Source organism: Ranitomeya imitator, chromosome 4 (assembly GCF_032444005.1).
Source record: "Ranitomeya imitator isolate aRanImi1 chromosome 4, aRanImi1.pri, whole genome shotgun sequence".
Lineage (NCBI taxonomy): Eukaryota > Metazoa > Chordata > Amphibia > Anura > Dendrobatidae > Ranitomeya > Ranitomeya imitator.
The window spans coordinates 399,774,130-399,799,119 of record NC_091285.1 but is presented as its reverse complement, the minus strand read 5'-3'; the positions used below and the strand labels follow the sequence as shown (position 1 = coordinate 399,799,119).

Sequence of the window (24,990 nt, the reverse complement as noted above, 5' to 3'; positions counted from 1 at the left end):
GCCGTGAAAATAAAAATAGGGGGAAAAAAGTGTGGAAAATGATGAGCAGAAGTGTGCATCATTGATTTGTGCCACTGTTCAGCACTCAGTGGCTGCAGGATGCATGGAAAACCTTCCAAAAATTGAGTGATTAAGTACTGATCAGCACTCGGAGGCAGAAGGGGGGGATTAGGAAAGGTCAAGAACGGATCAAGGAGGGATCAGGAATTTCTTCACCAGCAGCAACACTAGTAGTGGTGGTACAGGCTTTAAACAGTCTGTGGCACCACAAGGCCCAGCACAGCACGAAGCAGCACAGCAGATCTCTCTCAGTGCCCACTTTCCTCACATCTGGAACCCAGAATGAGGAAGCACAGAGCAGTCACAGAGTTCAGACTGCGTCTGTGCACTCTGGTGCAATCAGAGCTGGCCTTGGCGATCCTAGCATTGTTCGGCACCAGCCCATGATTGGTGCTCTCACAACACATATCGAAGGCTTGGCATCAGTGTTTAAGGCAATCTGATTGCCTCAAATGCTGTAATTGACTGTTCAGAACTCAACAGCCAATCACAGAAATTGTCATCACGGAGGATGGGGGTGTAAAGCCAGCCCTCAGGATGAAGGCTTCCGGGTCCCTGCTGCAAGATGGCACCAGAATTTTAATTTTAGCACTCTGACTGCAATTGAGGTGGCACATTAAAGATAGGACTTACTCATACATCCAACGGCCAGTGAGTAGCATCCGACCAGGATGTATGGATATGTCAAAGGTCATGAAGGGGTTAACAATCTCAGAGCTCCACTCCATCTGTAGTTAGGTCATGGCTAGGTGCAGAGTATTTGGTGAGTTTTTTACCTCAATATTTGTGCGCAAAATCTAGTGACCATTTTGTAACATCCATGCTAGCCTTTTTTCCTGGAAAATTGCAAATATGCCAGATTAGTGCCCATACATTGTGCACCCATAGAGTGTACAGCCCACATATATTATAGGGCTTCTATACATTGTGCCCGGCTCATGCTTTTGGAGTGAGTCATGCACCCCATAAATTATTAAGTGCCTTCTCACTATTACAACAATGCCAAACATGTGGCCACATACTGCGGTTTTGACACAGTGGGGCTCAGAAGGAGGGGGCTTTTGGAGCACAGAGTTCACTGGATTTTGTAGGGGCGGCAGACTTTTCCAGAGTTTTGTTCTACCAATAAAACAGGAACCCCCTATACTTCTAGTGACAGACCTGAGTTGGAGCTGGTTTTGTTCAGGATAAGTTAAGGTTTTTGATCATATCATTTTGTAGGTACGTAATATTTTCCTTCCAGTATGAGGTTGCGATCATTATTGCAGACTACAGGTTTCCATATACATCCCACAGCAATGTGATTCAGACTAAACCCTGGACTCTAATGAGGCACATGGAGACACTTTGGACCTTGTTTGGCATCTGTTCTGGTGGCATCCTTTCTAGGCATGTACAGAACGTAGGCATCCACTCCTGTAGGGAAAAAAATAAAATAAACGACACCGCTGGAACAGAGACTAGACAGAGTTCAAAGTGACTCGATCTGCCTCTTTAGGCCATGTTCGCAGGATGAGCATTTGGTGCATCTTTGAAAACACAGCGTTTTACAGCTCAAGCAAAGTAGATGGGACTTCTAGAAATTTCCTGCCCACTATGCTTATTTATAACACTGCATAAACGGACCTATGGCGTGTTTCTCGAATCCACAGCATTGCAATTTCTGTTGCGGGGTCACACCACGTTTTCTGTGCAGAATTTCCCCATAGACTTTTTTAGCGTGGAAATTTCACTGGTAAAAGACAAGGTTTTTTTTTAGTGCAGTGAAGTGTATGTAATCTGCACCTACGTACTGTAGCTCAATACTGTTTTGACAAAGAACAAAAAGAAAAGCACACAGACACAATGAACCCAATTTAAATAGGTGAAGAAATTCTGCAACATCAGAAACGTGCCAAAAGCTCATTGTGGGAACATAGATGGAAACACTCACTGTAAGGCTATCGCAGTTTTTGGAATTTACACAGCGTCACACTAGGCGTAAGTAAATACGGTCCGTTTTTTACGGCCGTAATACGCAGTAATTGTCCCAAAACACTGTTCCATATTCAATGCGAGGATGAGATTTTTATGTACAAATTTATCTGTGTGTCATCCGTATGGCGATTTTTTTCTCGCAGGCTTGCAAAATGGACATATCATGGCTCCATTGGCTTAAATATTCTTGAAAACATATATACAGTATATATCTTTAGTAATGTAAGAAGTGTCTGTGTCACACTTGGGGTCTCTAGCTATTAAATTAAAGGGTTAAATCCAATAAAAAATTGGCGTGGGCTTCCGCGAAATTTTCTCCGCCAGAGTGGGAAAGCCAGTGACTGAGGGAAGATATTAATAGCCCAGAGCGGGACCATGGTTATTGCCCCCCCCCCGGCTAAAAATATCTGCCCCCAGCCACCCCAGAAAAGGCATATCTGGAAGATGAGCCTATTCTGGCACTTAGCCTCTCTCTTCCCACTCCCCTGGAGTGGTGGAATATGGGGTACTGAAGGGTTAAGGTGACATTAAGCCAGGTTAATAATGGAGAGGCGTCAATTATGACACCTATCCATTACTAATCCAATAGTACGAAATGGTAAATAAAACACACACATTATTAAAAAGTATTTTAATGAAATAAAGACACAGGGTGTTTTAATATTTTATTATACTCTTAATGCACCTGTAGACCCTTGTCACCTGAAACAAAGTAAAAAAAAAAACAAATAACAATATTCCATACCATCCGTCGTTACAGTCTTGTCCTACGCTGTAAATCCATCTGAAGGGGTTAAATCATTTTACAGCCAGGAGCTCTGCTAATGCAGCTGTGCTCCTGACTGTAAAACTTGGTAAATGAATGGAATGCAGGGGAATGTACTGTAGTTACCTCGATTCGCGGTGATGCGCCCTCTGCTGGATGAACTCATATGAACTCGAGCGTGGGAAAATATTCTTAAAAGTGCAATCTCACACTGGTTTTTTGTTTGGTTTCTGTGCTAGGTTCACTAAATGCTAAAACTAAGCTGCCATTATGATTTTCCAGGTCATTACGAGTTCATAGACACCAAACATGTCTAGGTTCTCTTTTATCTAAGTGGTGAAAAAAAAAAAAAATCCAAAAGTTTGCATAACTTTTTTTTTTTTTTTTTTTTTAAAAAGCGCAATTTTCCGATAATGGTGGCATCTCCATTTTTTGTGATGTGGGGTCGGGTGAGAGCTTATTTTTTGCGTGCCGAGCTGACGTTTAATTATACCATTTTGGTGCAGATACATTCTTTTGATCACCCGTTATTGCATTTTAATGCAATTTTGCGGCGACCAAAAAAAAAAAAAAAAAAAAAAAAAAAACACCTAATTTTTGGCGTTTTGTTTTTCTCACTACGCCATTTAGCCATCAGGTTAATCCTTTGTTTTTTTTGATAGATCGGGCAATTCTGAACGCGGCAATACCCAATATGTGTAGGTTTGATTTTTTTATTGTTTTAACTTTTAGGCTGTGTGCACACGATGCAGATTTGGTGCAGAATTTTCTGCATAAAATCTGCATCTCCTGGCAGAATCCGCAGGTGCATTTTTTTATGCACAAACAACGCAAAAAAACGCACCTGCGGATTTCTATTATGGAGGGGTGCAGAAATGCTGCAGAACTGCACAAAACAAGTGACATGCACTTCTTTGAAATCTGTAGCGTTTCTGCGCAGATTTTTCTGCACAGCTTTTTTTTCCCACATTGATTTACATTGTACTGTAAATCACAGTGCAGTTCTGCAGCGTGTCTGCTGCAGAAAAATCTGCTGCAGTTCTGCACTAAATCTGCATCGTGTGCACATACCCTTATATACTTTTTATAAATAACACTTTTTTTATTTTGGCATGCTTCAATAGCCTCGATCGCCTCTGCTACATAGAGGTGAAGTACAGATCACCTCCATGTAGCAGAAATGCAGGGTTGCTTTGAACACAGACCACAGGGTGGCGCTCAAAGCAATCGGCCGGCAACAACCATAGAGGTCTCAAGGAGACCTCTGGTTGTTATGGCAATGCACCGATGACCCCCGCTCATGTGACGGGGTCAGCAGTGCGAGCACTTCTTGCCGCGTGGCTGGGAGCACTAGTTAAATGCCGCTGTCAGCATTTGACAGCGGCATTTAACTAGTTAATGGGCGCATCATGATTCCGCTCACGCTCATTGCACGCACATGTCAACTGTACAAAACAGCTGACATGTCGCGGCTTTGAGGTGGGCTCACCGCCGGAGCCCACCTCAAAGCAGGGGTTCTGCCAGCTGACGTATTATTCCGTCAGCTGGCAGAAAGGGGTTAAAATGGGTGGATGACCTCCCGTCCCCCCCCCCCCCCCCCCCCGACAAAAAAAAAAATATTTATTTTATAGCCAGAAGGGCTATGCAGACAGCTGCAGGCTGATATTCATAGCCTAGAGAGGGGTCATGGTTATTGGAAGTAAATGAATAAGAATATAACCTGGCTACGAATATCGGCACCCAGCCGCTCCAGATGCACCAATTCCAGCACTTAGCCTCTCTTCCCACTCCCGTGTAGCAGTGGGATTTGCCTGCAAAAAGATAAATCAACCGCATACTCCCTGTCCGACGCAGTCCAATTAATAACGAGTGTCCCATGACAATCTCCCCTATAGAACAATAACCTCGGGTGATCTCACCGCTCTATAGGGCCTTCAGTGACACACTGACAGGAGACAATGGCTCCTGCAGTGCATCACTGAAGAGGTTACTATGGTTCAGGCACTCACATTATGTTAAAGCTGCGTGGGAATTTTCCCCACACAGCAGTGCTGCATGTGAGAGTAGGAACCATTTCTCAGTGACGGAGGGATACAGTGCGGAAGGATACCTTCCGTCATTGTATCCCAGAGCCCCTAGAGAGCAGTCAAATCAGCTGATGTGGCAGCTCTCCACAGGAGATCGTGGTGGGACACTCGTATTAATTGGATTTCTGCAGACCTGCACAGAGTCTCCACCCACACACTTCCCCATCCTGATCTGCAGCGTTTCTCGCACCCAACTCCGCAGATTTTTAAACCTGTGGTTTTGCTGCGGATTGGCCTGACACTGGAAGGCAGTGGGTGCAGAAATGCTGCCGATTCTCAAATAGAATCGACATGGTTTTTTTTTTTTTTTTTTAAATCAGCTGCATTTTCAGTGCGGAATCTTCAGAACAGCTTTTTCCCCTCCCCCCCCCCCATTGATTTACATTGTACTGTAAATCACTTTGGATCTGCAGCGTCTCTGCATGGAAAAACTCTGGATCCGCAGGAAATCCGTGATTTGTGCACATAGCCTTATTCAGACACAGAATGGACAAACCAGCAATTACATTTATATTTTTTTCCTTGGGCGCTTCACTGTACAGTAAGACCATTTCTTAGGGTCAGTATGATGGGAGATAAAAAAAAAAAGGCTTTGCTACTCTTACAATGTTTCGCATTGCCATATTCTGAGTTGTAATTTTTTGCTGAATGAGTTATATTAGGCATGAAATTTTTTTACTTTGATCACTGGTCTCATGCATTGCAGTACTCATGCCTGTTTGTTGGTCTGTCCATGCATGTGTTGTGACTGTCACACAGCCGCAACACATGCAGCTGTGGCACCGATCTACTGATCGGCCGGCACCATCCAGGAAGCTGGGTTTCCTCTGCAGCTTACTCGGCAAGAGCTATAGCTTGCCAAATAAGAGGGAACCCGAGCAGATTCGCTCATCTCTACCCGAGACCATCAGAGCCTCTAAGGGTATGTTTCCACGTTCAGGAAACGCTGCGTTTTTGACGCAGCGTTCAGGTGTTACAGCGTAGTGGAGGGGATTTAATGAAATCCCATCTCCACTATGCAGTAAAAACGCATGCGGCATAGCTGCGAAAACGCACATTCGGCGCGTCTTTTCAGAACGTAGCATGTCGTTACAATGAGCAAAACACGCAAGAACACCGCAGGTGACCTGCCAGTGACCTCAGGTGCAGATTTGGTCAGGATTTTACCTACATAAAATCCTGAAGCAAGCCTGAACGTGGACACACCCTTATTCAGTCTGTTGGACCCTACTTATAGCTGGAATCAAAAGGCCATCATACCCCAAGGTCATCAGATGACCTCTGGGTTCAATAGCAAATATCAGCACTGGCAATTATGCAAGGGACCCAATTGTGTCAAATGAAGTCAGAAGTGGAGTGTATTTTAACCCCTTTTCAACCACTTAGATGCCAACTCTCACCCACACTACTTAATCCTCGTTGAAGTTTTAAAACGGATTCCACTGCCTCAACCAACTTAACCTCTGCAGTTCTAATGCATATTGGTGGTTGTTAAAGGGTTAAAATCAAAACGAGGATTTCAACACAGCCAATTACCTCTTCAATTCTTTTATTCTGCAAGGACATGAGAGGTCCTGTCATGTTTCAGGGCAACCTGAACAGAGACTGAAATATTTCATACACAGCATTGTTAATACCTTGCAATATATTTTCACAAGACAAGGAATCTTTTTTTATTTTTTTATTACCAACATTTTTACACCTTACATAGAGCTATATACAGACTAAGGCAAACTAAGTTTATAATTCTCCAATACTACTTTTGACTTTAAACACAATGGAATACCTATCAAGCTAGTCAATTCCATTCACCTAGATTGCACAATAAAAGTTCTCAAAGCCTATATAGTGTTAGTATTCATCATCCTCCTCATCACCATCATCTCTAGATTCTGTGCCCACCTCTTCATAATCCTTTTCTAGAGCAGCCATATCCTCTCTTGCTTCAGAGAACTCCCCTTCTTCCATCCCCTCACCCACGTACCAGTGTACAAAAGCCCTTTTAGAATACATGAGGTCAAATTTATGGTCCAGTCTAGCCCAGGCTTCTGCAATTGCAGTTGTATTACTCAGCATACAGACAGCCCGTTGCACTTTGGCCAAGTCTCCTCCTGGGACCACAGTGGGAGGCTGGTAATTAATGCCCACTTTAAAGCCAGTAGGACACCAGTCCACAAACTGGATTGACTTCCTTGTTTTAATAGATGCAATGGCAGCATTTACATCCTTGGGCACCACATCACCCCTGTACAACAAGCAGCAAGCCATGTATTTACCACGACGGGGGTCACATTTTACCATCTGATTTGAGTATTCAAAGCACGCATTAGTAATCTCTGGCACAGACAGCTGTTCGTGGTAAGCCTTCTCTGCCGATATTATGGGGGAGTAAGTGACTAACGGGAAATGTATTCTAGGATAAGGCACCAAGTTTGTCTGGAACTCTGTCAAGTCAACATTCAATGCACCATCAAACCTCAGGGAGGCAGTAATTGAGGAAACAATCTGGCCTATTAGTCGGTTCAGGTTGGTATAAGAAGGACGCTCAATGTCCAGGTTACGGTTACATATATCATAAATTGCCTCATTGTCTACCATGAAGGCACAGTCTGAGTGCTCCAGAGTTGTGTGGGTTGTGAGAATTGAATTGTATGGCTCCACCACAGCAGTGGAAATTTGTGGAGCAGGATAAACTGAGAACTCAAGCTTGGACTTCTTTCCATAATCGACAGAAAGACGCTCCATCAGCAAAGAAGTGAAACCAGAGCCAGTACCACCTCCAAAACTGTGAAAGATTAGAAACCCTTGAAGGCCACTGCACTGGTCCGACTGCAAAGAAAATAATAAAGACAAGTTAGTTTGTTTTCCTTTTTTAAAGTAGAGGTTTGGTACAAACACACACACACACACACACACACACACACACATTTACCTGTACAGTAAGGCGCAGCTTAAAGGGACTCTGTCACCTGAATTTGGAGGGAACAATCTTCAGGCATAGGGGCGGGGTTTTCGGGTGTTTGATTCACCCTTTCCTTACCCGCCGGCTGCAATATTGGATTGAAGTTCATTCTCTGTCCTCCGTAGTACATGCCTGCACAAGGCAATCTTGCCTTGCGCAGGCGTGTACTATGGAGGACAGAATGAACTTCAATCCAATATTGTAGCCAGCGGGTAAGGAAAGGGTGAATCAAACACCCGAAAACCCCGCCCCTATGCCTGAAGATTGTTCCCTCCAAATTCAGGTGACAGAGTCCCTTTAAATAGCTTTTCAACTGTGTCTGGTATTCACACTTAATTGTCCCTTAATTTTCCCTTCAGATCCGTTTGTAAGACCACCAATCACTCAGACATCCCCCACAAGTACACAGTATTAATTCTATAGAGTACGATTAGGGTATGTGCACACATCCAGAAAGAATGCAGAAATTTTCTGAGAAAATACTGAAGTTTTCCGCAGGAATTCTGCACGCATTCGTCACGTTTTTAATCGCTTTTTTATGCAGATTTTACGCTTCTTTTCCAGAGGTTCCCAATGCAATAATATATAGTGGGAAATCTCCAGAATTAATGAACATGCTGCGTATTTTTCCGCAGAAAAATACGTAACATGTGTACAAAAATTGCAGAAACCATTATAAAGGACTAGCTATTGAACCCGTTCTACGTCCAGGTGGCAAGCATTTATATTGGTATATGGTCTCCATCCTGGTATGTGCTGCATCCATCCTGTCAGGTACTGCTCCCATCGTTCTTTAATTTGCTGCTCCCATCCATATGCCCCATACAGGTTTATGGCCCCCATAAAATGCTCCATAGTATATACCACCGTACACTGCTCCACAAAGGTTTATGGCCCCCATAAGATGCTCCATAGTGTATGCCCCGTACACTGCTCCATAAAGGTTTATGGCCCCCATAAGATGCTCCATGGTATATGCCCCCGTACACTGCTCCATTATGGTTTATGGCCCCATAAGATGCTCCATACTATATGCCCCGTACACTGCTCCATTATGGTTTATGGCCTCCTTAACATGCTCAACTCTATATGCCCCCGTACACTGCTCCATTATGGTTGATGGCCCCCTTAACATGCTCCATTCTATATGCCCTCGTATGCTGCTGCTGCAATATTAAAAAAAAAAAAAAAAACAATAAACCCCATACTCACCTATGGTCGCTGGGCGCCGAGTGCTGGGGGGCCTGAGCAGGTGGGGACACCGGCGCGCTGTGGGGGTTAGGTGCCGGTATCGCCGCCAGCTCAGGCCCCCCAGCACTTACTATATTCACCTGTCCTCCATTCCACCGCTGAGCGCCGCCATCCTCTCGGCCTGTGACTGGTCAGAGGGCGGCGCCGGCGCGCATTAAGCGCGTCATCGCGCCCTCTGAGCTGAAGGTCACAGGCCGAGGACCAGGAAGATGGCGGCGCTCAGCGGTGGAACGGAGGACAGGCGAGTATAGGCGATAGTCACCCTCCTGGCGGTCCCTGCTTCTCTTTTTGCGATCGCGGTGTGCGTTCAGTGTGAACGCATACCGCGATCTCCTGGGAGCGTCACTCTGAGGCCCAGACTGCGCCGGCGCTTGCGCAGTCTATAAAGGCTTCGGACAGAGTGACGCTCCCAGCGTTATATTATAGATGGGATGCATATGTATGCGTTTAAGCATTTTGGTTGCGAAAAAAACCCGCAAAAAATCCAGAACGTGTGCACACAGCCTTAGGCTGCCATCACACTAGCAGTATTTGGTCAGTATTTTACATCAGTATTTGTAAGCCAAAATTAGAGGAAAAGTATAATAGAAACATATGCACCACTTCTGTATTATCACCCACTCCTGGTTTTGGCTTACAAATCCTGAGGTAAAATACTGACCAAGTACTGGATGTGTGATGGCAGCCTTAGAGTAAATGTGTTCTTGAGTAATCAGTGTGTTCTCAAAATCTGGACAACCACTGATTAGTGAGAGGGTAGCGCTTTTTCCAATGTTTAGTTAAAAAGGAGGAAGGTTCTAGACTCCAAAAAACCATGGCATTTGATAAATGTGTTTAAAAATTGGAATTTGATGGGAAACACTTAATTCCAAAACAGACATGTCCAGAGAAATGAAAGGTCCTCTGATTCAGAATTTCAGTAACAGACAAGAACTATAGCCAGAAATTGCTTTTTTCACTGGTAAGTTTTTTCTCTTCTCAAAATTGACTATCAGTTTTATTACTCTTCTAAAAGGACATCAAGACAAAAAGCCCAATTCTTGATACATATCAATAACTTACCATTTTACGCAATCTATCCAAAACACCATCAACAATCTCTTTTCCAATGGTGTAGTGACCTCTGGCATAGTTATTGGCAGCATCTTCCTTGCCAGTAATGAGCTGCTCTGGATGGAACAGTGTGCGGTATGGTCCAGTTCTGATCTCACCTAAAGTGAGTTTTTAGAAGAGTGAAGATAAATGATTTTATAGCACTTTTTTGTATGCAGTTAAACTTGTGTTTTTGTATTGCACAATTGAAATTAAAAAAAATTAAAAAAAAAAAAAAAAAAGGGCTTTCCCCTACCCCCTACTAGGTTTCTCCCCATTGAAGAAAGTAGTACAACATAGTTAAAGCAATTTTAAACCCACATGCATCTTACCAATAACACTTGGTTCCAAGTCAACAAGCACAGCTCTCGGCACATGTTTTCCTGCTCCAGTTTCAAAGAAGAAAGTCCCAAAAGATGCATCTGCAGGGTTACTCTCCTTAGGGATAATCCCATCTGGCTGGATTCCATGCTCTAGACAGTAAAGCTCCCAGCAGGCATTACCCATCTGCACTCCCGCTTGGCCAATATGTATAGAGATGCACTCCCTCTATTAGATGAAAACATCCATTAGTCAAATGCAACACTGGGAGTTCCCACCATGGAAGACCATTAGATCCATCTATGGACAGATATCTTTGGGCCCTTATATACACAGTGCAGGATTTGATATACCCATAAATGCTCAGCCAGCAGCGGTAGTACCCACTCTTGGCATGAAACCACCACAGACTACCCTGGAAGCCATCTACTACTGCTTACTGAATCCTCTAATGGAAAGTACCTCCATCAAGAGGAATGTAAAAGGATTTGAGTAACAGCAGACACCACTGAACACAATTCTTGCTTTGCTCCAATATAATTTAAGGGGGATACAGCTTTATAGATACAATAAAAATAAATCATCAAATACCTAGGGTCTTATACAAAATATAATCAGATTAATATACAGAGAAATAGTAATCAACATGAAACCTACTAACTCACCATGTTCTAAAACTATAATGAACCAGACTACACCACAAACAGAGAAACCACCAGTGTCCCTGCTCCAAACTACAACGGTCAGCATGTGGCCCAAGTTATAGCATTCTAGGTGTGGCAAGTAGGAGGGCTCAAGTACTTAAAGTGACCTGGGCCTTAAAATTAAACATTTATTCAGCAGGAATTAAGAACATGTAGGCTATATTCACACGTTGCTTTTTTGTTTCGTTTATTTCTGCAGCCAAAACTTGGTCTCTTGGCTTTGAAAAAATGCTGAGAGAATTCACATGCTGCAGTTTTCAAAAAAGCAGCAGATTTTCAATTCAGTCAGTAACAAAAAGCAATTGTGTGTATGAGATTTTGGAAATCTCGCAGCTTTTGCTGGAACTGTAAAAAACAGATTCAGGCTATGTGCACACGTTGCGGATTAAGCTTAGGAATTTCTGGTGCGGATTCTGCCTCTCCTGGCAGAAAACGCACCTGCGGATTTGTCGCGTTTTTTGTGCGGTTCCGCAGCGTTTTTTGTGCATTTTTGCTGCAGTTTTCTTGCGGATTTGCTGCGGTTTTTACCCCTGCGGTTTTCTATAATGGAATGGGTACAAAAACGCTGCAGATTCGCAAAAAAGAAGTGACATGCTACTTCTTTTAAACCGCAGCGTTTCCGCAGCGGATTTTCCGCAAAGTGTGCACAGCGTTTTTTTTTCTCATTGATTTACATTGTACTGTAAATCAATTGCAGATCTGCAGCGTTTCTGCACTGCAAAAAATCGCTGTGGATCCGCAGAGAATCCGCAATGTGTGCACATACCCTAAGGCCAGTCTCACAAGTCCAGATATTTCCGGTACCGGAGAACACGGTACCAGAGTTATCCGTGTCTGTGTGCTCACGTGGTACATCTGTGTGATGTCCATGTGTCTGTGTTTAGCATCCGTATGCTGTCCGTGTGCTGTCCATGTCCGTGTTCGCGTATTGCAACATTTTGTTTCCATTTTAACCCTATGACTTTAAAAACGCACACGGATGGCACATGGATGGCATCCGTGTGCGTTACGTGTTTACACGCACCCATTGACTTTAATGGGTCCTTGTGATCCGTGCGCTCCCACGAACACTGACATGTCTCGGTGTTTTGCACATGGACACACGGTCCGTGAAACCACACTGACATGTGCAGAGACACATTCATTTTAATGTGTCTACGTGAGGCCGGCCTCACACTAGCGTGTTTTACGTACATAAGAGAGGTGCTGAAAATACGGATTGCATACGGTACAATGCTTCTCTATGCCCCAGCTCATATCAGCCGTATTTTACTGATCCGTATTATACGGTGTTCTACGGCCGTAGAAAAACGCAGCATGCTGCGTTTGTCACCGTATTGTGCAAAAAATATGCCAATGAAAGTCTATGGGGGCCAGAAAAATACGGATTACACACAGACCAGCAGTGTGACTTGCGAGAAATACGCAGCGGTGTTCTAGCGAAAAGCCGGCAATTCAGTGCGGTGTACAGTAAAATCACACTGACAGGTTAGAATAGAAGAGCTAAAATAAATGTCTACACATAGTATAAGGGTATATATATATATATATATATATATATATGTCAGTGAGGCACATATATGTATATATATTAAGATTTCATACAGCGCTAGATAGCTTAAAAGCCGGTAATTCAATTGCCGACTTTTCCTATCTCCTTCTCAAACCCGCCATGATATGAGACATGGTTTACATACAGTAAACCATCTCATATCCCTTTTTTTTGCATATTCCACACTATTAATGTTAGTAGTGTGTATGTGCAAAATTTTGGCGCTCTAGCTATTAATTTAATGGGTTAAATCGCGGAAAAAATTGGCGTAGGCTCCCGCGCAATTTTCTCCGCCAGAATGGTAAAGCCAGTGACTGAGGGCAGATATTAATAGCCTGGAGAGAGTCCATGGTTATTGGTCCCCCCCGGCTAAAAACATCTGCCCCCAGCCACTCCAGAAAAGGCACATCTGGAAGATGCGCCTATTCTGGCACTTGGCCACTCTCTTCCCATTCCCGTGGTGCGGTGGGATATGGGGTAATGAAGGGTTAATGTCACCTTGCTATTGTAAGGTGACATTAAGCCAGATTAATAATGGAGAGGCGTCAATTATGACACCTATCCATTATTAATCCAATAGTATGAAATGGTTAAAACACACACACACACATTATTACAAAGCCTTTTAATGAAATAAATACACAGGTTTTTTGTAATATTTTATTATACTGGTAATCCACCTGAAAACCCTCATTCTGTAAAAAAGGTAAAATAAAAAAACAACAATATCCCATACCTTCCGTCGTTCTGTCACGTCCAATGATGTAAATCCATCTGAAGGGGTTAACTAATTTTACAAGCAGAAGCCTGCTAATGCAGCTGTGCTCCTGCCTGTAAAACCCCGGGGAATGAATGGAATGTAGGTCAATGACCTGTAGTTACCTTCAGTCGCAGTGATGCGCCCTGTGCTGGATGTCCTCATATGAACTCGAGCGTGGGAAAATATTCTGAAAAGTTCCCAGGCTCGAGTTCATATGAGGACATCCAGCAGAGGGCGCATCACCGCAACTAAAGGTAACTACAGGTCATTGACCTACATTCCATTCATTCCCCGAGGTTTTACAGGCAGAAGCACAGCTGCATTAGCAGGCTTCTGCTTGTAAAATTAGTTAACCCCTTCAGATGGATTTACAGCGTGGGACGAGATTGATCATCGGAAGGTATGGGATATTGTTGTTTTTTTATTTTACCTTTTTTACAGAACGAGGGTCTTCAGGTGGATTACCAGTATAATAAAATATTACAAAAATCTGTGTATTTATTTCATTAAAAGGCTTTGTAATAATGTGTGTGTGTTTTTTCACCATTTCATACTATTGGATTAATAATGGATAGGTGTCATATTGCCATTGGCAATAACCATGGACCCTCTCCAGGCTATTAATATCTGCCCTCAGTCACTAGCTTTACCATTCTGGCGGAGAAAATTGCGCGGGAGCCCACGCCAATTTTTTCCGCGATTTAACCTTTTAAATTAATAGCTAGAGCGCCAAAATTTTGCACATACACACTACTAACTGTTGTGAATTCTGTTGTCGGGCTCCCTCCTGTGGTCATGAATGGTACTTCGGCTGGTTCTGTCCATGGACTTTCTCTGGTGGCTGTGGGTGTTTCTGAGTTTCCTTCCACAGGTGACGAGGTTAATTCGTTAGCTGGCTGCTCTATTTAACTGCACTTAGATCTTTGCTCTATGCCACCTGTCAATGTTCCAGTATTGGTCTAGTTCACTCCTGGATCGTTCTTGTGACCTGTCTTCCCAGCAGAAGCTAAGTGACTGCTTGTTTTTCCCTGGTTTGCCATTTTTCTGTCCAGCTTGCTATTTTGATTGTTGTCTTGCTTGCTGGAAGCTCTGGGACGCAGATGGAGCGCCTCCGCACCGTGAGCCGGTGCGGAGGGTCTTTTTGCGCCCTCTGCGTGGTCTTTTTGTAGGTTTTTGTGCTGACCGCAAAGCTACCTTTCCTATCCTCAGTCTGTTCAGTAAGTCGGGCCTCACTTTGCTAAATCTATTTCATCTCTGTGTTTGTATTTTCATCTTTACTCACAGTCATTATATGTGGGGGGCTGCCTTTTCCTTTGGGGAATTTCTCTGAGACAAGGTAGGCTTTATTTTTCTATCTTTAGGGCTAGCTAGTTCCTTAGGCTGTGCCGAGTTGCATAGGGAGCGTTAGGAGCAATCCACGGCTATTTCTAGTGTGGTTGATAGGATTAGGGATTGCGGTCAGCAGAGTTCCCACGTCCCAGAGCTCGTCCTATATTATCAGTAACTATCAGGTCATTCCGTGTGCTCTTAACCACCAGGTCCATTATTGTCCTGACCACCAGGTCATAACAGTACAGGTGGCCCAAAGTACTAATGCATCTCAATAGAGGGATAAGAGAAGTTCTGAGACCATTTTTTTTTCTCTTTGCACTGTGTTTTGTCTCTCTTTTCCCCTTTACATCTGGGTGGTTCAGAACCCAGGTGTAGACATGGACATTCAAGGTCTGTCCTCTTTGATGGATAATCTCACTATAAGTGTACAAAACATTCAAGATTTTGTGGTTCAGAATCCGATGTCAGAGCCTAGGATTCCAATTCCTGATTTGTTTTTTGGTGATAGATCTAAGTTCTTGAATTTCAAAAATAATTGTAAATTGTTTCTTGCCTTGAAACCTCGCTCCTCAGGTGACCCTGTTCAACAAGTAAAGATCATTATTTCTTTGTTACGTGGTGACCCTCAAGACTGGGCATTTTCCCTTGCGCCAGGAGATCCGGCATTGCGTGATGTTGATGCGTTTTTCCTGGCGCTTGGATTGCTTTATGATGAACCTAATTCAGTGGATCAGGCAGAGAAAATCTTGTTTGCTCTGTGTCAGGGTCAGGATGAAGCGGAGATATATTGTCAGAAGTTTAGAAAGTGGTCTGTGCTCACTCAGTGGAATGAATGTGCCCTGGCAGCAATCTTCAGAAAGGGTCTCTCTGAAGCCCTTAAGGATGTCATGGTGGGATTTCCCATGCCTGCTGGTCTGAATGAGTCTATGTCTTTGGCCATTCAGATCGATCGACGCTTGCGTGAGTGTAAAGCTGTGCACCATTTGGCGGTACTATCTGAGCATGGGCCTGAGCCTATGCAATGTGATAGGACTTTGACCAGAGCTGAACGGCAAGAACACAGACGTCGGAATGGGCTATGTTTTTACTGTGGTGATTCCACTCATGCTATCTCCGATTGTCCTAAGCGCACTAAGCGGTTCGCTAGGTCTGACACCATTGGTGCGGTACAGTCTAAATTTCTATTGTCTGTTACTCTGATTTGTTCTTTGTCATCCTATTCTGTTATGGCATTTGTGGATTCAGGCGCTGCCCTGAATTTGATGGACTTGGAGTATGCTAGGCGCTGTGGTTTTTTCTTGGAGCCCTTGCAGTATCCTATTCCATTGAGAGGAATTGATGCTACGCCTTTGGCCAAGAATAAGCCTCAGTACTGGACCCAATTGACCATGTGCATGGCTCCTGCACATCAGGAGGATATCCGCTTTCTGGTGTTGCATAATCTGCATGATGTGGTCGTTTTGGGGTTGCCATGGCTACAGGTTCATAATCCAGTATTGGACTGGAAATCTATGTCTGTGTCCAGCTGGGGTTGCCAGGGGGTACATGGTGATGTTCCATTTTTGTCTATTTCGTCTTCCACTCCTTCTGAAGTTCCAGAGATTTTGTCGGATTATCGGGATGTATTTGATGAGCCCAAAGCCAGTGCCCTACCTCCTCATAGGGATTGCGATTGTGCAATTAATTTGATTCCTGGTAGTAAGTTTCCTAAGGGCCGATTGTTCAATTTATCTGTGCCAGAACACGCCGCTATGCGGAGTTATATAAAGGAATCCTTGGAGAAAGGCCATATTCGCCCGTCGTCATCACCGTTAGGAGCAGGGTTCTTTTTTGTGGCCAAGAAGGATGGTTCTTTGAGACCTTGTATTGATTACCGCCTTCTCAATAAAATTACAGTCAAATTTCAGTATCCTTTGCGGTTGCTGTCTGATTTGTTTGCTCGTATTAAAGGGGCTAGTTGGTTCACCAAGATAGATCTTCGAGGGGCGTATAATCTTGTGCGTATTAAACAAGGCGATGAATGGAAAACAGCATTTAATACGCCCGAGGGCCATTTTGAGTACCTGGTTATGCCATTCGGGCTTTCCAATGCTCCATCAGTATTTCAGTCCTTTATGCATGACATCTTCCGAGAGTACCTGGATAAATTCCTGATTGTGTATTTGGATGATATTTTGGTCTTTTCGGATGATTGGGAGTCTCATGTGAAGCAGGTCAGAATGGTGTTCCAGGTCCTTCGTGCGAATTCCTTGTTTGTGAAGGGGTCAAAGTGTCTCTTTGGAGTTCAGAAGGTTTCATTTTTGGGTTCATTTTTTTCCCTTCTACTATCAAGATGGACCCTTTTAAAGTCCAAGCCATTTACGATTGGACTCAGCCGACATCTGTGAAGAGCCTGCAAAAGTTCCTGGGCTTTGCTAATTTTTATCGACGCTTTATCCCTAATTTTTCTAGTGTTGCTAAACCGTTGACTGATTTGACCAAGAAGGGTGCTGATGTGGTCAATTGGTCTTCTGCAGCTGTAGAGGCTTTTCAGGAGTTGAAGCGTCGTTTTTCTTCTGCCCCTGTGTTGTGCCAGCCAGATGTTTCGCTCCCGTTTCAGGTTGAGGTTGATGCTTCTGAGATTGGAGCTGGGGCTGTTTTGTCGCAAAGAAGTTCTGATGGCTCGGTGATGAAGCCATGTGCTTTCTTTTCTAGAAAGTTTTCGCCTGCTGAGCGCAATTATGATGTTGGTAATCGAGAGTTGTTGGCCATGAAGTGGGCATTCGAGGAGTGGCGTCATTGGCTTGAAGGAGCCAAGCATCGCGTGGTGGTCTTGACAGATCACAAGAATTTGACTTATCTTGAGTCTGCCAAACGGTTGAATCCGAGACAGGCTCGATGGTCGTTATTTTTCTCCCGTTTTGATTTTGTGGTTTCGTTCCTTCCGGGCTCTAAGAATGTGAAGGCTGATGCCATGTCAAGGAGTTTTGTGCCTGACTCTCCGGGTGTTCCTGAGCCGGCGGGTATTCTCAAAGAGGGGGTAATTTTGTCTGCCATCTCCCCTGATTTGCGGCGGGTGCTGCAAAAATTTCAGGCTGATAGACCTGACCGTTGCCCAGCAGAGAAACTGTTTGTCCCTGATAGATGGACTAGTAGAGTTATCTCTGAGATTCATTGTTCAGTGTTGGCTGGGCATCCTGGAATCTTTGGTACCAGAGATTTGGTGGCTAGATCCTTTTGGTGGCTGTCTTTGTCACGGGATGTGCGTTCTTTTGTGGGACTTGTGCTCGGGCTAAGCCCTGCTGTTCTCGCGCCAGTGGGTTGCTTTTGCCCTTGCCAGTCCCGAAGAGGCCCTGGACGCATAATTCTATGGATTTTATTTCGGATCTCCCCGTCTCTCAAAAGATGTCGGTCATTTGGGTGGTTTGTGATCGCTTTTCTAAGATGGTCCATTTGGTACCTTTGTCTAAATTGCCTTCCTCCTCTGATTTGGTGCCATTATTTTTCCAGCATGTGGTTCGTTTACATGGTATCCCAGAGAACATTGTTTCTGACAGAGGTTCCCAGTTTGTTTTGAGGTTTTGGCGATCTTTTTGTGCTAGGATGGGCATTGATTTGTCTTTTTCCTCGGCTTTCCATCCTCAGACAAATGGCCAAACCGAACGAACTAATCAGACTTTGGAAACATATCTGAGATGCTTTGTTTCTGCTGATCAGGATGATTGGGTGTCCTTTTTGTCGTTGCTGAGTTCGCCCTTAATAATCGGGCCAGCTCGGCTACTTTGGTTTCGCCGTTTTTCTGCAATTCTGGTTTCCATCCGCGTTTCTCTTCAGGGCAGGTTGAGTCTTCGGACTGTCCTGGTGTAGATACTGTGGTGGATAGGTTGCAGCAGATTTGGACTCATGTGGTGGACAATTTGACATTGTCCCAGGAGAAGGCTCAATGTTTCGCTAACCGCCGGCGTTGTGTGGGTCCCCGACTTCGTGTTGGGGATTTGGTTTGGTTGTCGTCTTGTTATGTTCCTATGAAGGTTTCCTCTCCTAAGTTTAAGCCTCGTTTCATTGGTCCATATAAGATTTCTGAGGTTATCAATCCTGTGTCATTTCGTTTGGCCCTTCCAGCTTCTTTTGCCATCCATGTGTTCCATAGGTCGTTGTTGCGGAGATACGTGGCGCCTGTGGTTCCATCCGTTGATCCTCCTGCCCCGGTGTTGGTTGAGGGGGAGTTGGAGTATGTGGTGGAGAAGATTTTGGATTCTCGTATTTCGAGACGGAAACTCCAGTACCTGGTCAAGTGGAAGGGTTATGGTCAGGAAGATAATTCATGGGTTTTTGCCTCTGATGTTCACGCTGCCGATCTGGTTCGTGCCTTTCATTTGGCTCGTCCTGGTCGGCCTGGGGGCTCTGGTGAGGGTTCGGTGACCCCTCCTCAAGGGGGGGGTACTGTTGTGAATTCTGTTGTCGGGCTCCCTCCTGTGGTCATGAATGGTACTTCGGCTGGTTCTGTCCATGGACTTTCTTTGGTGGCTGTGGGTGTTTCTGAGTTTCCTTCCACAGGTGACGAGGTTAATTCGTTAGCTGGCTGCTCTATTTAACTCCACTTAGATCTTTGCTCCATGCCACCTGTCAATGTTCCAGTATTGGTCTAGTTCACTCCTGGATCGTTCTTGTGACCTGTCTTCCCAGCAGAAGCTAAGTGACTGCTTGTTTTTCTCTGGTTTGCTATTTTTCTGTCCAGCTTGCTATTTTGATTGTTGTCTTGCTTGCTGGAAGCTCTGGGACGCAGAGGGAGCGCCTCCGCACCGTGAGTCGGTGCGGAGGGTCTTTTTGCGCCCTCTGCATGGTCTTTTTGTAGGTTTTTGTGCTGACCGCAAAGCTACCTTTCCTATCCTCAGTCTGTTCAGTAAGTCGGGCCTCACTTTGCTAAATCTATTTCATCTCTGTGTTTGTATTTTCATCTTTACTCACAGTCATTATATGTGGGGGGCTGCCTTTTCCTTTGGGGAATTTCTCTGAGGCAAGGTAGGCTTTATTTTTCTATCTTTAGGGCTAGCTAGTTCCTTAGGCTGTGCCGAGTTGCATAGGGAGCGTTAGGAGCAATCCACGGCTATTTCTAGTGTGGTTGATAGGATTAGGGATTGCGGTCAGCAGAGTTCCCACGTCCCAGAGCTCGTCCTATATTATCAGTAACTATCAGGTCATTCCGTGTGCTCTTAACCACCAGGTCCATTATTGTCCTGACCACCAGGTCATAACAACTAACATTAGTAGTGTGGAATATGCAAAAAAAAAAGCGATATGAGATGGTTTACTGTATGTAAACCATGTCTCATATCATGTCGGATTTGAGAAGGAGATAGGAAAAGCTCGCAATTGAATTACCGGCTTTTAAGCTATCTAGCGCTGTTAGCTATCTAGCGCTGTATGATATATGAATATATATATATATTTATATATATATATATATGTGTCTCACTGACATATATATATATATGTATATAGACAGTATATATGTTTTTACGATTTTTTGAGCACATGGATCCATTTTATGTCCGTATGTCGGTTTTGCAAGCCTGCGAGAAAATCGCGCAGTACGGATGCCATACGGATTGCATACCGAGGATGCCATGCGCAAAATACGCTGACACACCCTGCCTACGGATGAGATACGGACCACTATTTTGGGGACTTTTCAGCGTATCACGGCCGTAAATTACAGACCGTATTTTTATACGCTGAGTGTGAGCCTGAGTCAGTGTCTCCGGTACGTGAGGAAACTGTCACCACACGTACCGGAGCCACTGATGTGTGAATATACCATTATGTGAGATTGAGGCAGTGGTCAGACAATTGTATGATAAATTATCTAATTTTCATCCGTATTCTCATGTGTGTCTGTATTTTACATTCATGCGACATCTGTATTTTTACATCAACATTTTAAAATGTACATGTTCAAATAAAGTTTCCCATGTTAATAATGGCAATGTATCTGTATGGGATCCAAATATTTTCGAGAAGCCGTAGACTTGTATAGGCGAATCTCATCTGAAAGATGGAAAAGAGTAGAACTAGCTCCAACTTTTTTCACACGGGTACTCGGTCTGTGTTTAAGGGTGCGTGCCCACGATCCGGAAATAGCAGCACTTTGGATGCAGCTTATTTTCATTGCGACAAAACACTGCGCTCAATCACGTGGTTAAATCCATTTGTGTTTGTTGAACATTGCGGATTTACAGCATCCAATACATTCTATTGTGGAAATTTCCGTTGCGGAGACTAAAATCTCCGCAACAGAAATTGACATGCTGCAACTTGTAAACCCGTACCGCGGGTGAGTTTACGCAATGTGAAATAGGCCGGGGTCACACTTCTGTGTGCAATGCGAGAAATTCGCACGAGTCTCTCGCATCAATACCCGTCACAGCCGCCAGCACTCGGGACCGGAGTGTGCGGCTGCATGTATTTCTATGCAGCTGAATGCTTCGGTCCTGAGAGCCGGCGGCAGCACTGGGTATTGATGCGAGAGACACTTGCGAGTTTCTTGCATTGCACACTTAGGCTGCCGTCACACTAGCAGTATTTGTTCAGTATTTTACATCAGTATTTGTAAGCCAAAACCAGGAGTGGAACAAATTGAGGAAAAGTATAATAGAAACATATGCACCACTTCTGCATTTATCACCCACTCCTGGTTTTGGCTTACAAATTCTGATGTAAAATACTGACTAAATATTGCACGTGGCCTGATACACTCATATGAATTAGCCATAAGGGCTCGTTCAGGTAAACATATTAAGCTATGTCTCCTCTATGTTATGAGTTTTTGTTGAGTTTTTACACTGCGCATTTTTTTTTAAAATGCAAGTAACCTATTTTACTTAATGGGTGCATAAATGGTGCAGAAAATCTGCAACATCTAAGGCCATGTTCACACGTTCAGTATTTGGTCAGTATTTTAGATCAGTATTTGTAAGGCCTGTCTCACATGTCCAGATAATTCCGGTACAGGAAAAATCGGTACCGGAGTTATCCGTGTCCGTGTGTCCGTGTGCTCACGTCGCACATCAGTGTGGCACATGTGCGGCAGCCATGTGCCGACTGGGTACCACACGGACCGTGCAGGAGACAGCGCTACAGTAAGCGCTGTCCCCTGCTTTTGGTGCTGAATCCAGAATTCATTCCTTCTTCCCAGCAGCGTTCGCTGTAGAGAAAGAATGAAAAATCATTGTTTATTTTGTTGTTGTTGTTAAAATAAAGTTCCCGGTAATCTCCCCCCTCCCACCCCCTGTGCGCCCGCCTGCTGGCATTAACCCCTTAGTGACGGAGCCAAAATTTTGAAATCTGACCAGTGTCACTTTATGTGCTAATAACTCTGCAACGCTTCAACAAATCCCAGTGATTTTGAAACTGTTTTTTCGTGACACATTACACTTTATGATAATGGTAAATTTAGGTCACTATGTTTTGTGTTTATTTATAAAAAATATCAAAAATTTGATAATAATGTTAAAAAATTAGCAATTTTAAAAATTTGAATGATTATCCCTTTAATCCAGATAGTCATACCTCAGCAAACCATTAATAAATAAAATTTTCCACATGTCGGCTTTACATCAGCACCATTTGTAAAATGTTTTTTTATTTTGTTAGCATTTTAAGAGGTTTAAAAATGTAGCAGCAATTTTTAATTTTTTCAAGGAAATTTACAAAATTTATTTTTTTAGGGACTTATCCATGTTTGAAGTGACTTTAGGGGTATCATATATTGGGAAACCCCCAAACGTGATACCATTTTAAAAACAGCACCCCCTGACATATTGAAAACTGCTGTCAGGTAGTTTATTAACCCATCAGGTGCTTTACAGGAATTAATGCAAAGTGGTATGACAGAAGTAAAAATGTGTATTTTTATTACCTAAATGCCTCTAACTTCTGAACAGATTACTACAGCCATCAGACTCTATGGCCGCTATTTGGTCATGAATTGCCACGGCAAACATCAGGACCACACAATCATGATCTGAGGGCACCAATTGGGATAAAGAGGAAGCCCCCACACTGTGTTAACCATTTATAATGATGTAGTCACTATTGACAGCAGCATCTAAGGGGTTAAACAGATTTGGACAATGCAAACACTGATCGTGGCTGATACAGCAAGTTGTCAGCTATAGTGTACAGCTGACAGCTGCTGGATTGTTAACTGTATGGGGAGGATATTCTCTTATATGTCAGGTCAGTTAAAAGACGTATTGGTTGTCATTAAGGGGTTAAAATACTTACCCAGCTCCCTCGATGCTTCCTCTCAGCGTCGCAGCTTGTCCTGTATGAGCGGTCACGTGGTGCCGCACATTACAGTGATGAATATGCAGCTCCACCTCCCATAGGGGTGGGGCCGCATATTCATCACTGTAATGTGCGGCACCACGTGACCGCTCATACAGGACAAGCTGCAACGCTGAGAGGAAGCATCGAGGGAGCTGGGTAAGTATTTTAATGCCAGCGGGCGTGTGCACAGGGGGAGGGAGGCGGGAGCTGACCGGGAACTTTATTTTAACAACAAAAAAACAAAAAAAACAATGATTTTTCATTCCTTCTCTCCAGCGAACGCTGCTGGGGAGAAGGAATGAATTCTGGATTCAGCACCACACGCTGGGGACAGCGCTTAACTCTAGCGCTGTCCCCTGCACGGTCCGTGTGGTACCTAGTCGGCACACGGACGGCACACGGACAGCGTCCGTCTGCGGTACGTGTTTACACGGACCTATTGACTTTAATGGGTCCGTGTGATACGTGCGCTCCCACGAACACTGACATGTCTCCGTGTTTTTCAAACGGACACACGGTCCGTGAAAACACGCTGACATGTGTAGAGACACATTTATTTTAATGTGTCTACGTGAGTCAGTGTCTCCGATACGTGAGGAAACTGTCACCTCACATACCGGAGCCACTGACGTGTGAAACCGGCCTAAGGCTGCTTTCACACTAGCGTTGTTCGACGCACGTCACAATGCATTGTTTTGGAGAAAAAACACATCCTGCAAAGCTGCCCGCAGGATGGGTTTTTCACCATAGACTTTTATTAGCGACGCATTGCGATGGATTGCCACACATCGCATCCGTCATGTGACGGATGCGTCGTGTTTTTGCAGTCCGTCGGGACAAAAAAACATTGCATGCAACTTTTTTTGTCCGTCAGTTCCCCTTTTTCCGACCGCGCATGCGTGGCCGGAACTCCGCCACCTCTTCCCCGGACCTTACAATGGGGCAGCGGATGCATTGAAAAACTGCATCCGCTGCCCCCGTTGTGATTTTATTTCACAGTATGCGTCGGTACGTCGGCCCGCTAGTGTGATAGTAGCCTAAGTCAAAACCAGGAGTGGAACAATCAGAGGACAAGTATAAGGGAACGTGCCCACAATCAGGAATAGTAGTGTTTTGGATGCAGTGTATTTTCGCTGCGTCCAAAATACTGCATTCTACTTATACTTTCTTCTCCTTGAACCCAGGGTTATATGTGTGCCATTACTTGCAAAATATTGTTTTATGTAATTCAATATATCTTGAACATTTATACCTTGGTCAAAGTGATTGCATGAGGGTGCTTTGCTATTTTTCTGTTTTTTTCTAATCTGTTGAAAAAAAAATGTAAACGGAATTTTAAACTGATTAAACAAAATTTATATTTTTTAATATATAGCTTTATATTGTTTTTTGGTTTTGATTCTATAAGAACAGTGGTTGGGATTTATAGAAATCTCATGCCCACTGTGCTTCTTTTTAACGCTGCGTAGACTTACCTGTGATGCGAGTTTCCAAGCTGCAGCATTTCAATTTCTGTAGCGGAGACGCTAGTCTCGTGTGCTCATTTCCCCCAATAGACTGTCATTAGATGCGGTAAATCTGCATACTTCCCAAACACATGCGTTTTATATAGAACGCAGTGTTTTGTACGCAGCGAAAATACACTATTCCTGATTGTGGGAATGTACCCTAATAGAAACACCTGCAATGTTGAGAGTTGTATTCAGCTGATAACAGCGGGAGCAGGCAGTGGCTGAAGAGAGTATTCATCAGCTGCCACGTGTGCTATAAATAAATCATAATAAACAATGACAAGGGGTTTCCCTGTATTTTTGAT

At 44.0% G+C, this 24,990-nt stretch overlaps 1 protein-coding gene across 1 annotated transcript; it reads right to left on the bottom strand.

Annotated features, from left to right (window-relative positions):
- Positions 1–6,741: 6,741 nt before the first annotated feature.
- LOC138674145 (tubulin alpha chain) lies at positions 6,742–10,702 on the bottom strand. The gene is made up of 3 exons (XM_069762063.1): positions 10,528–10,702; positions 10,166–10,314; positions 6,742–7,719 (listed from the first exon to the last, which is right to left on the bottom strand). Exons 1-3 carry the CDS (start codon positions 10,700–10,702, stop codon positions 6,742–6,744), a joined length of 1,302 nt encoding a protein of 433 aa, XP_069618164.1.
- Positions 10,703–24,990: the final 14,288 nt, after the last annotated feature.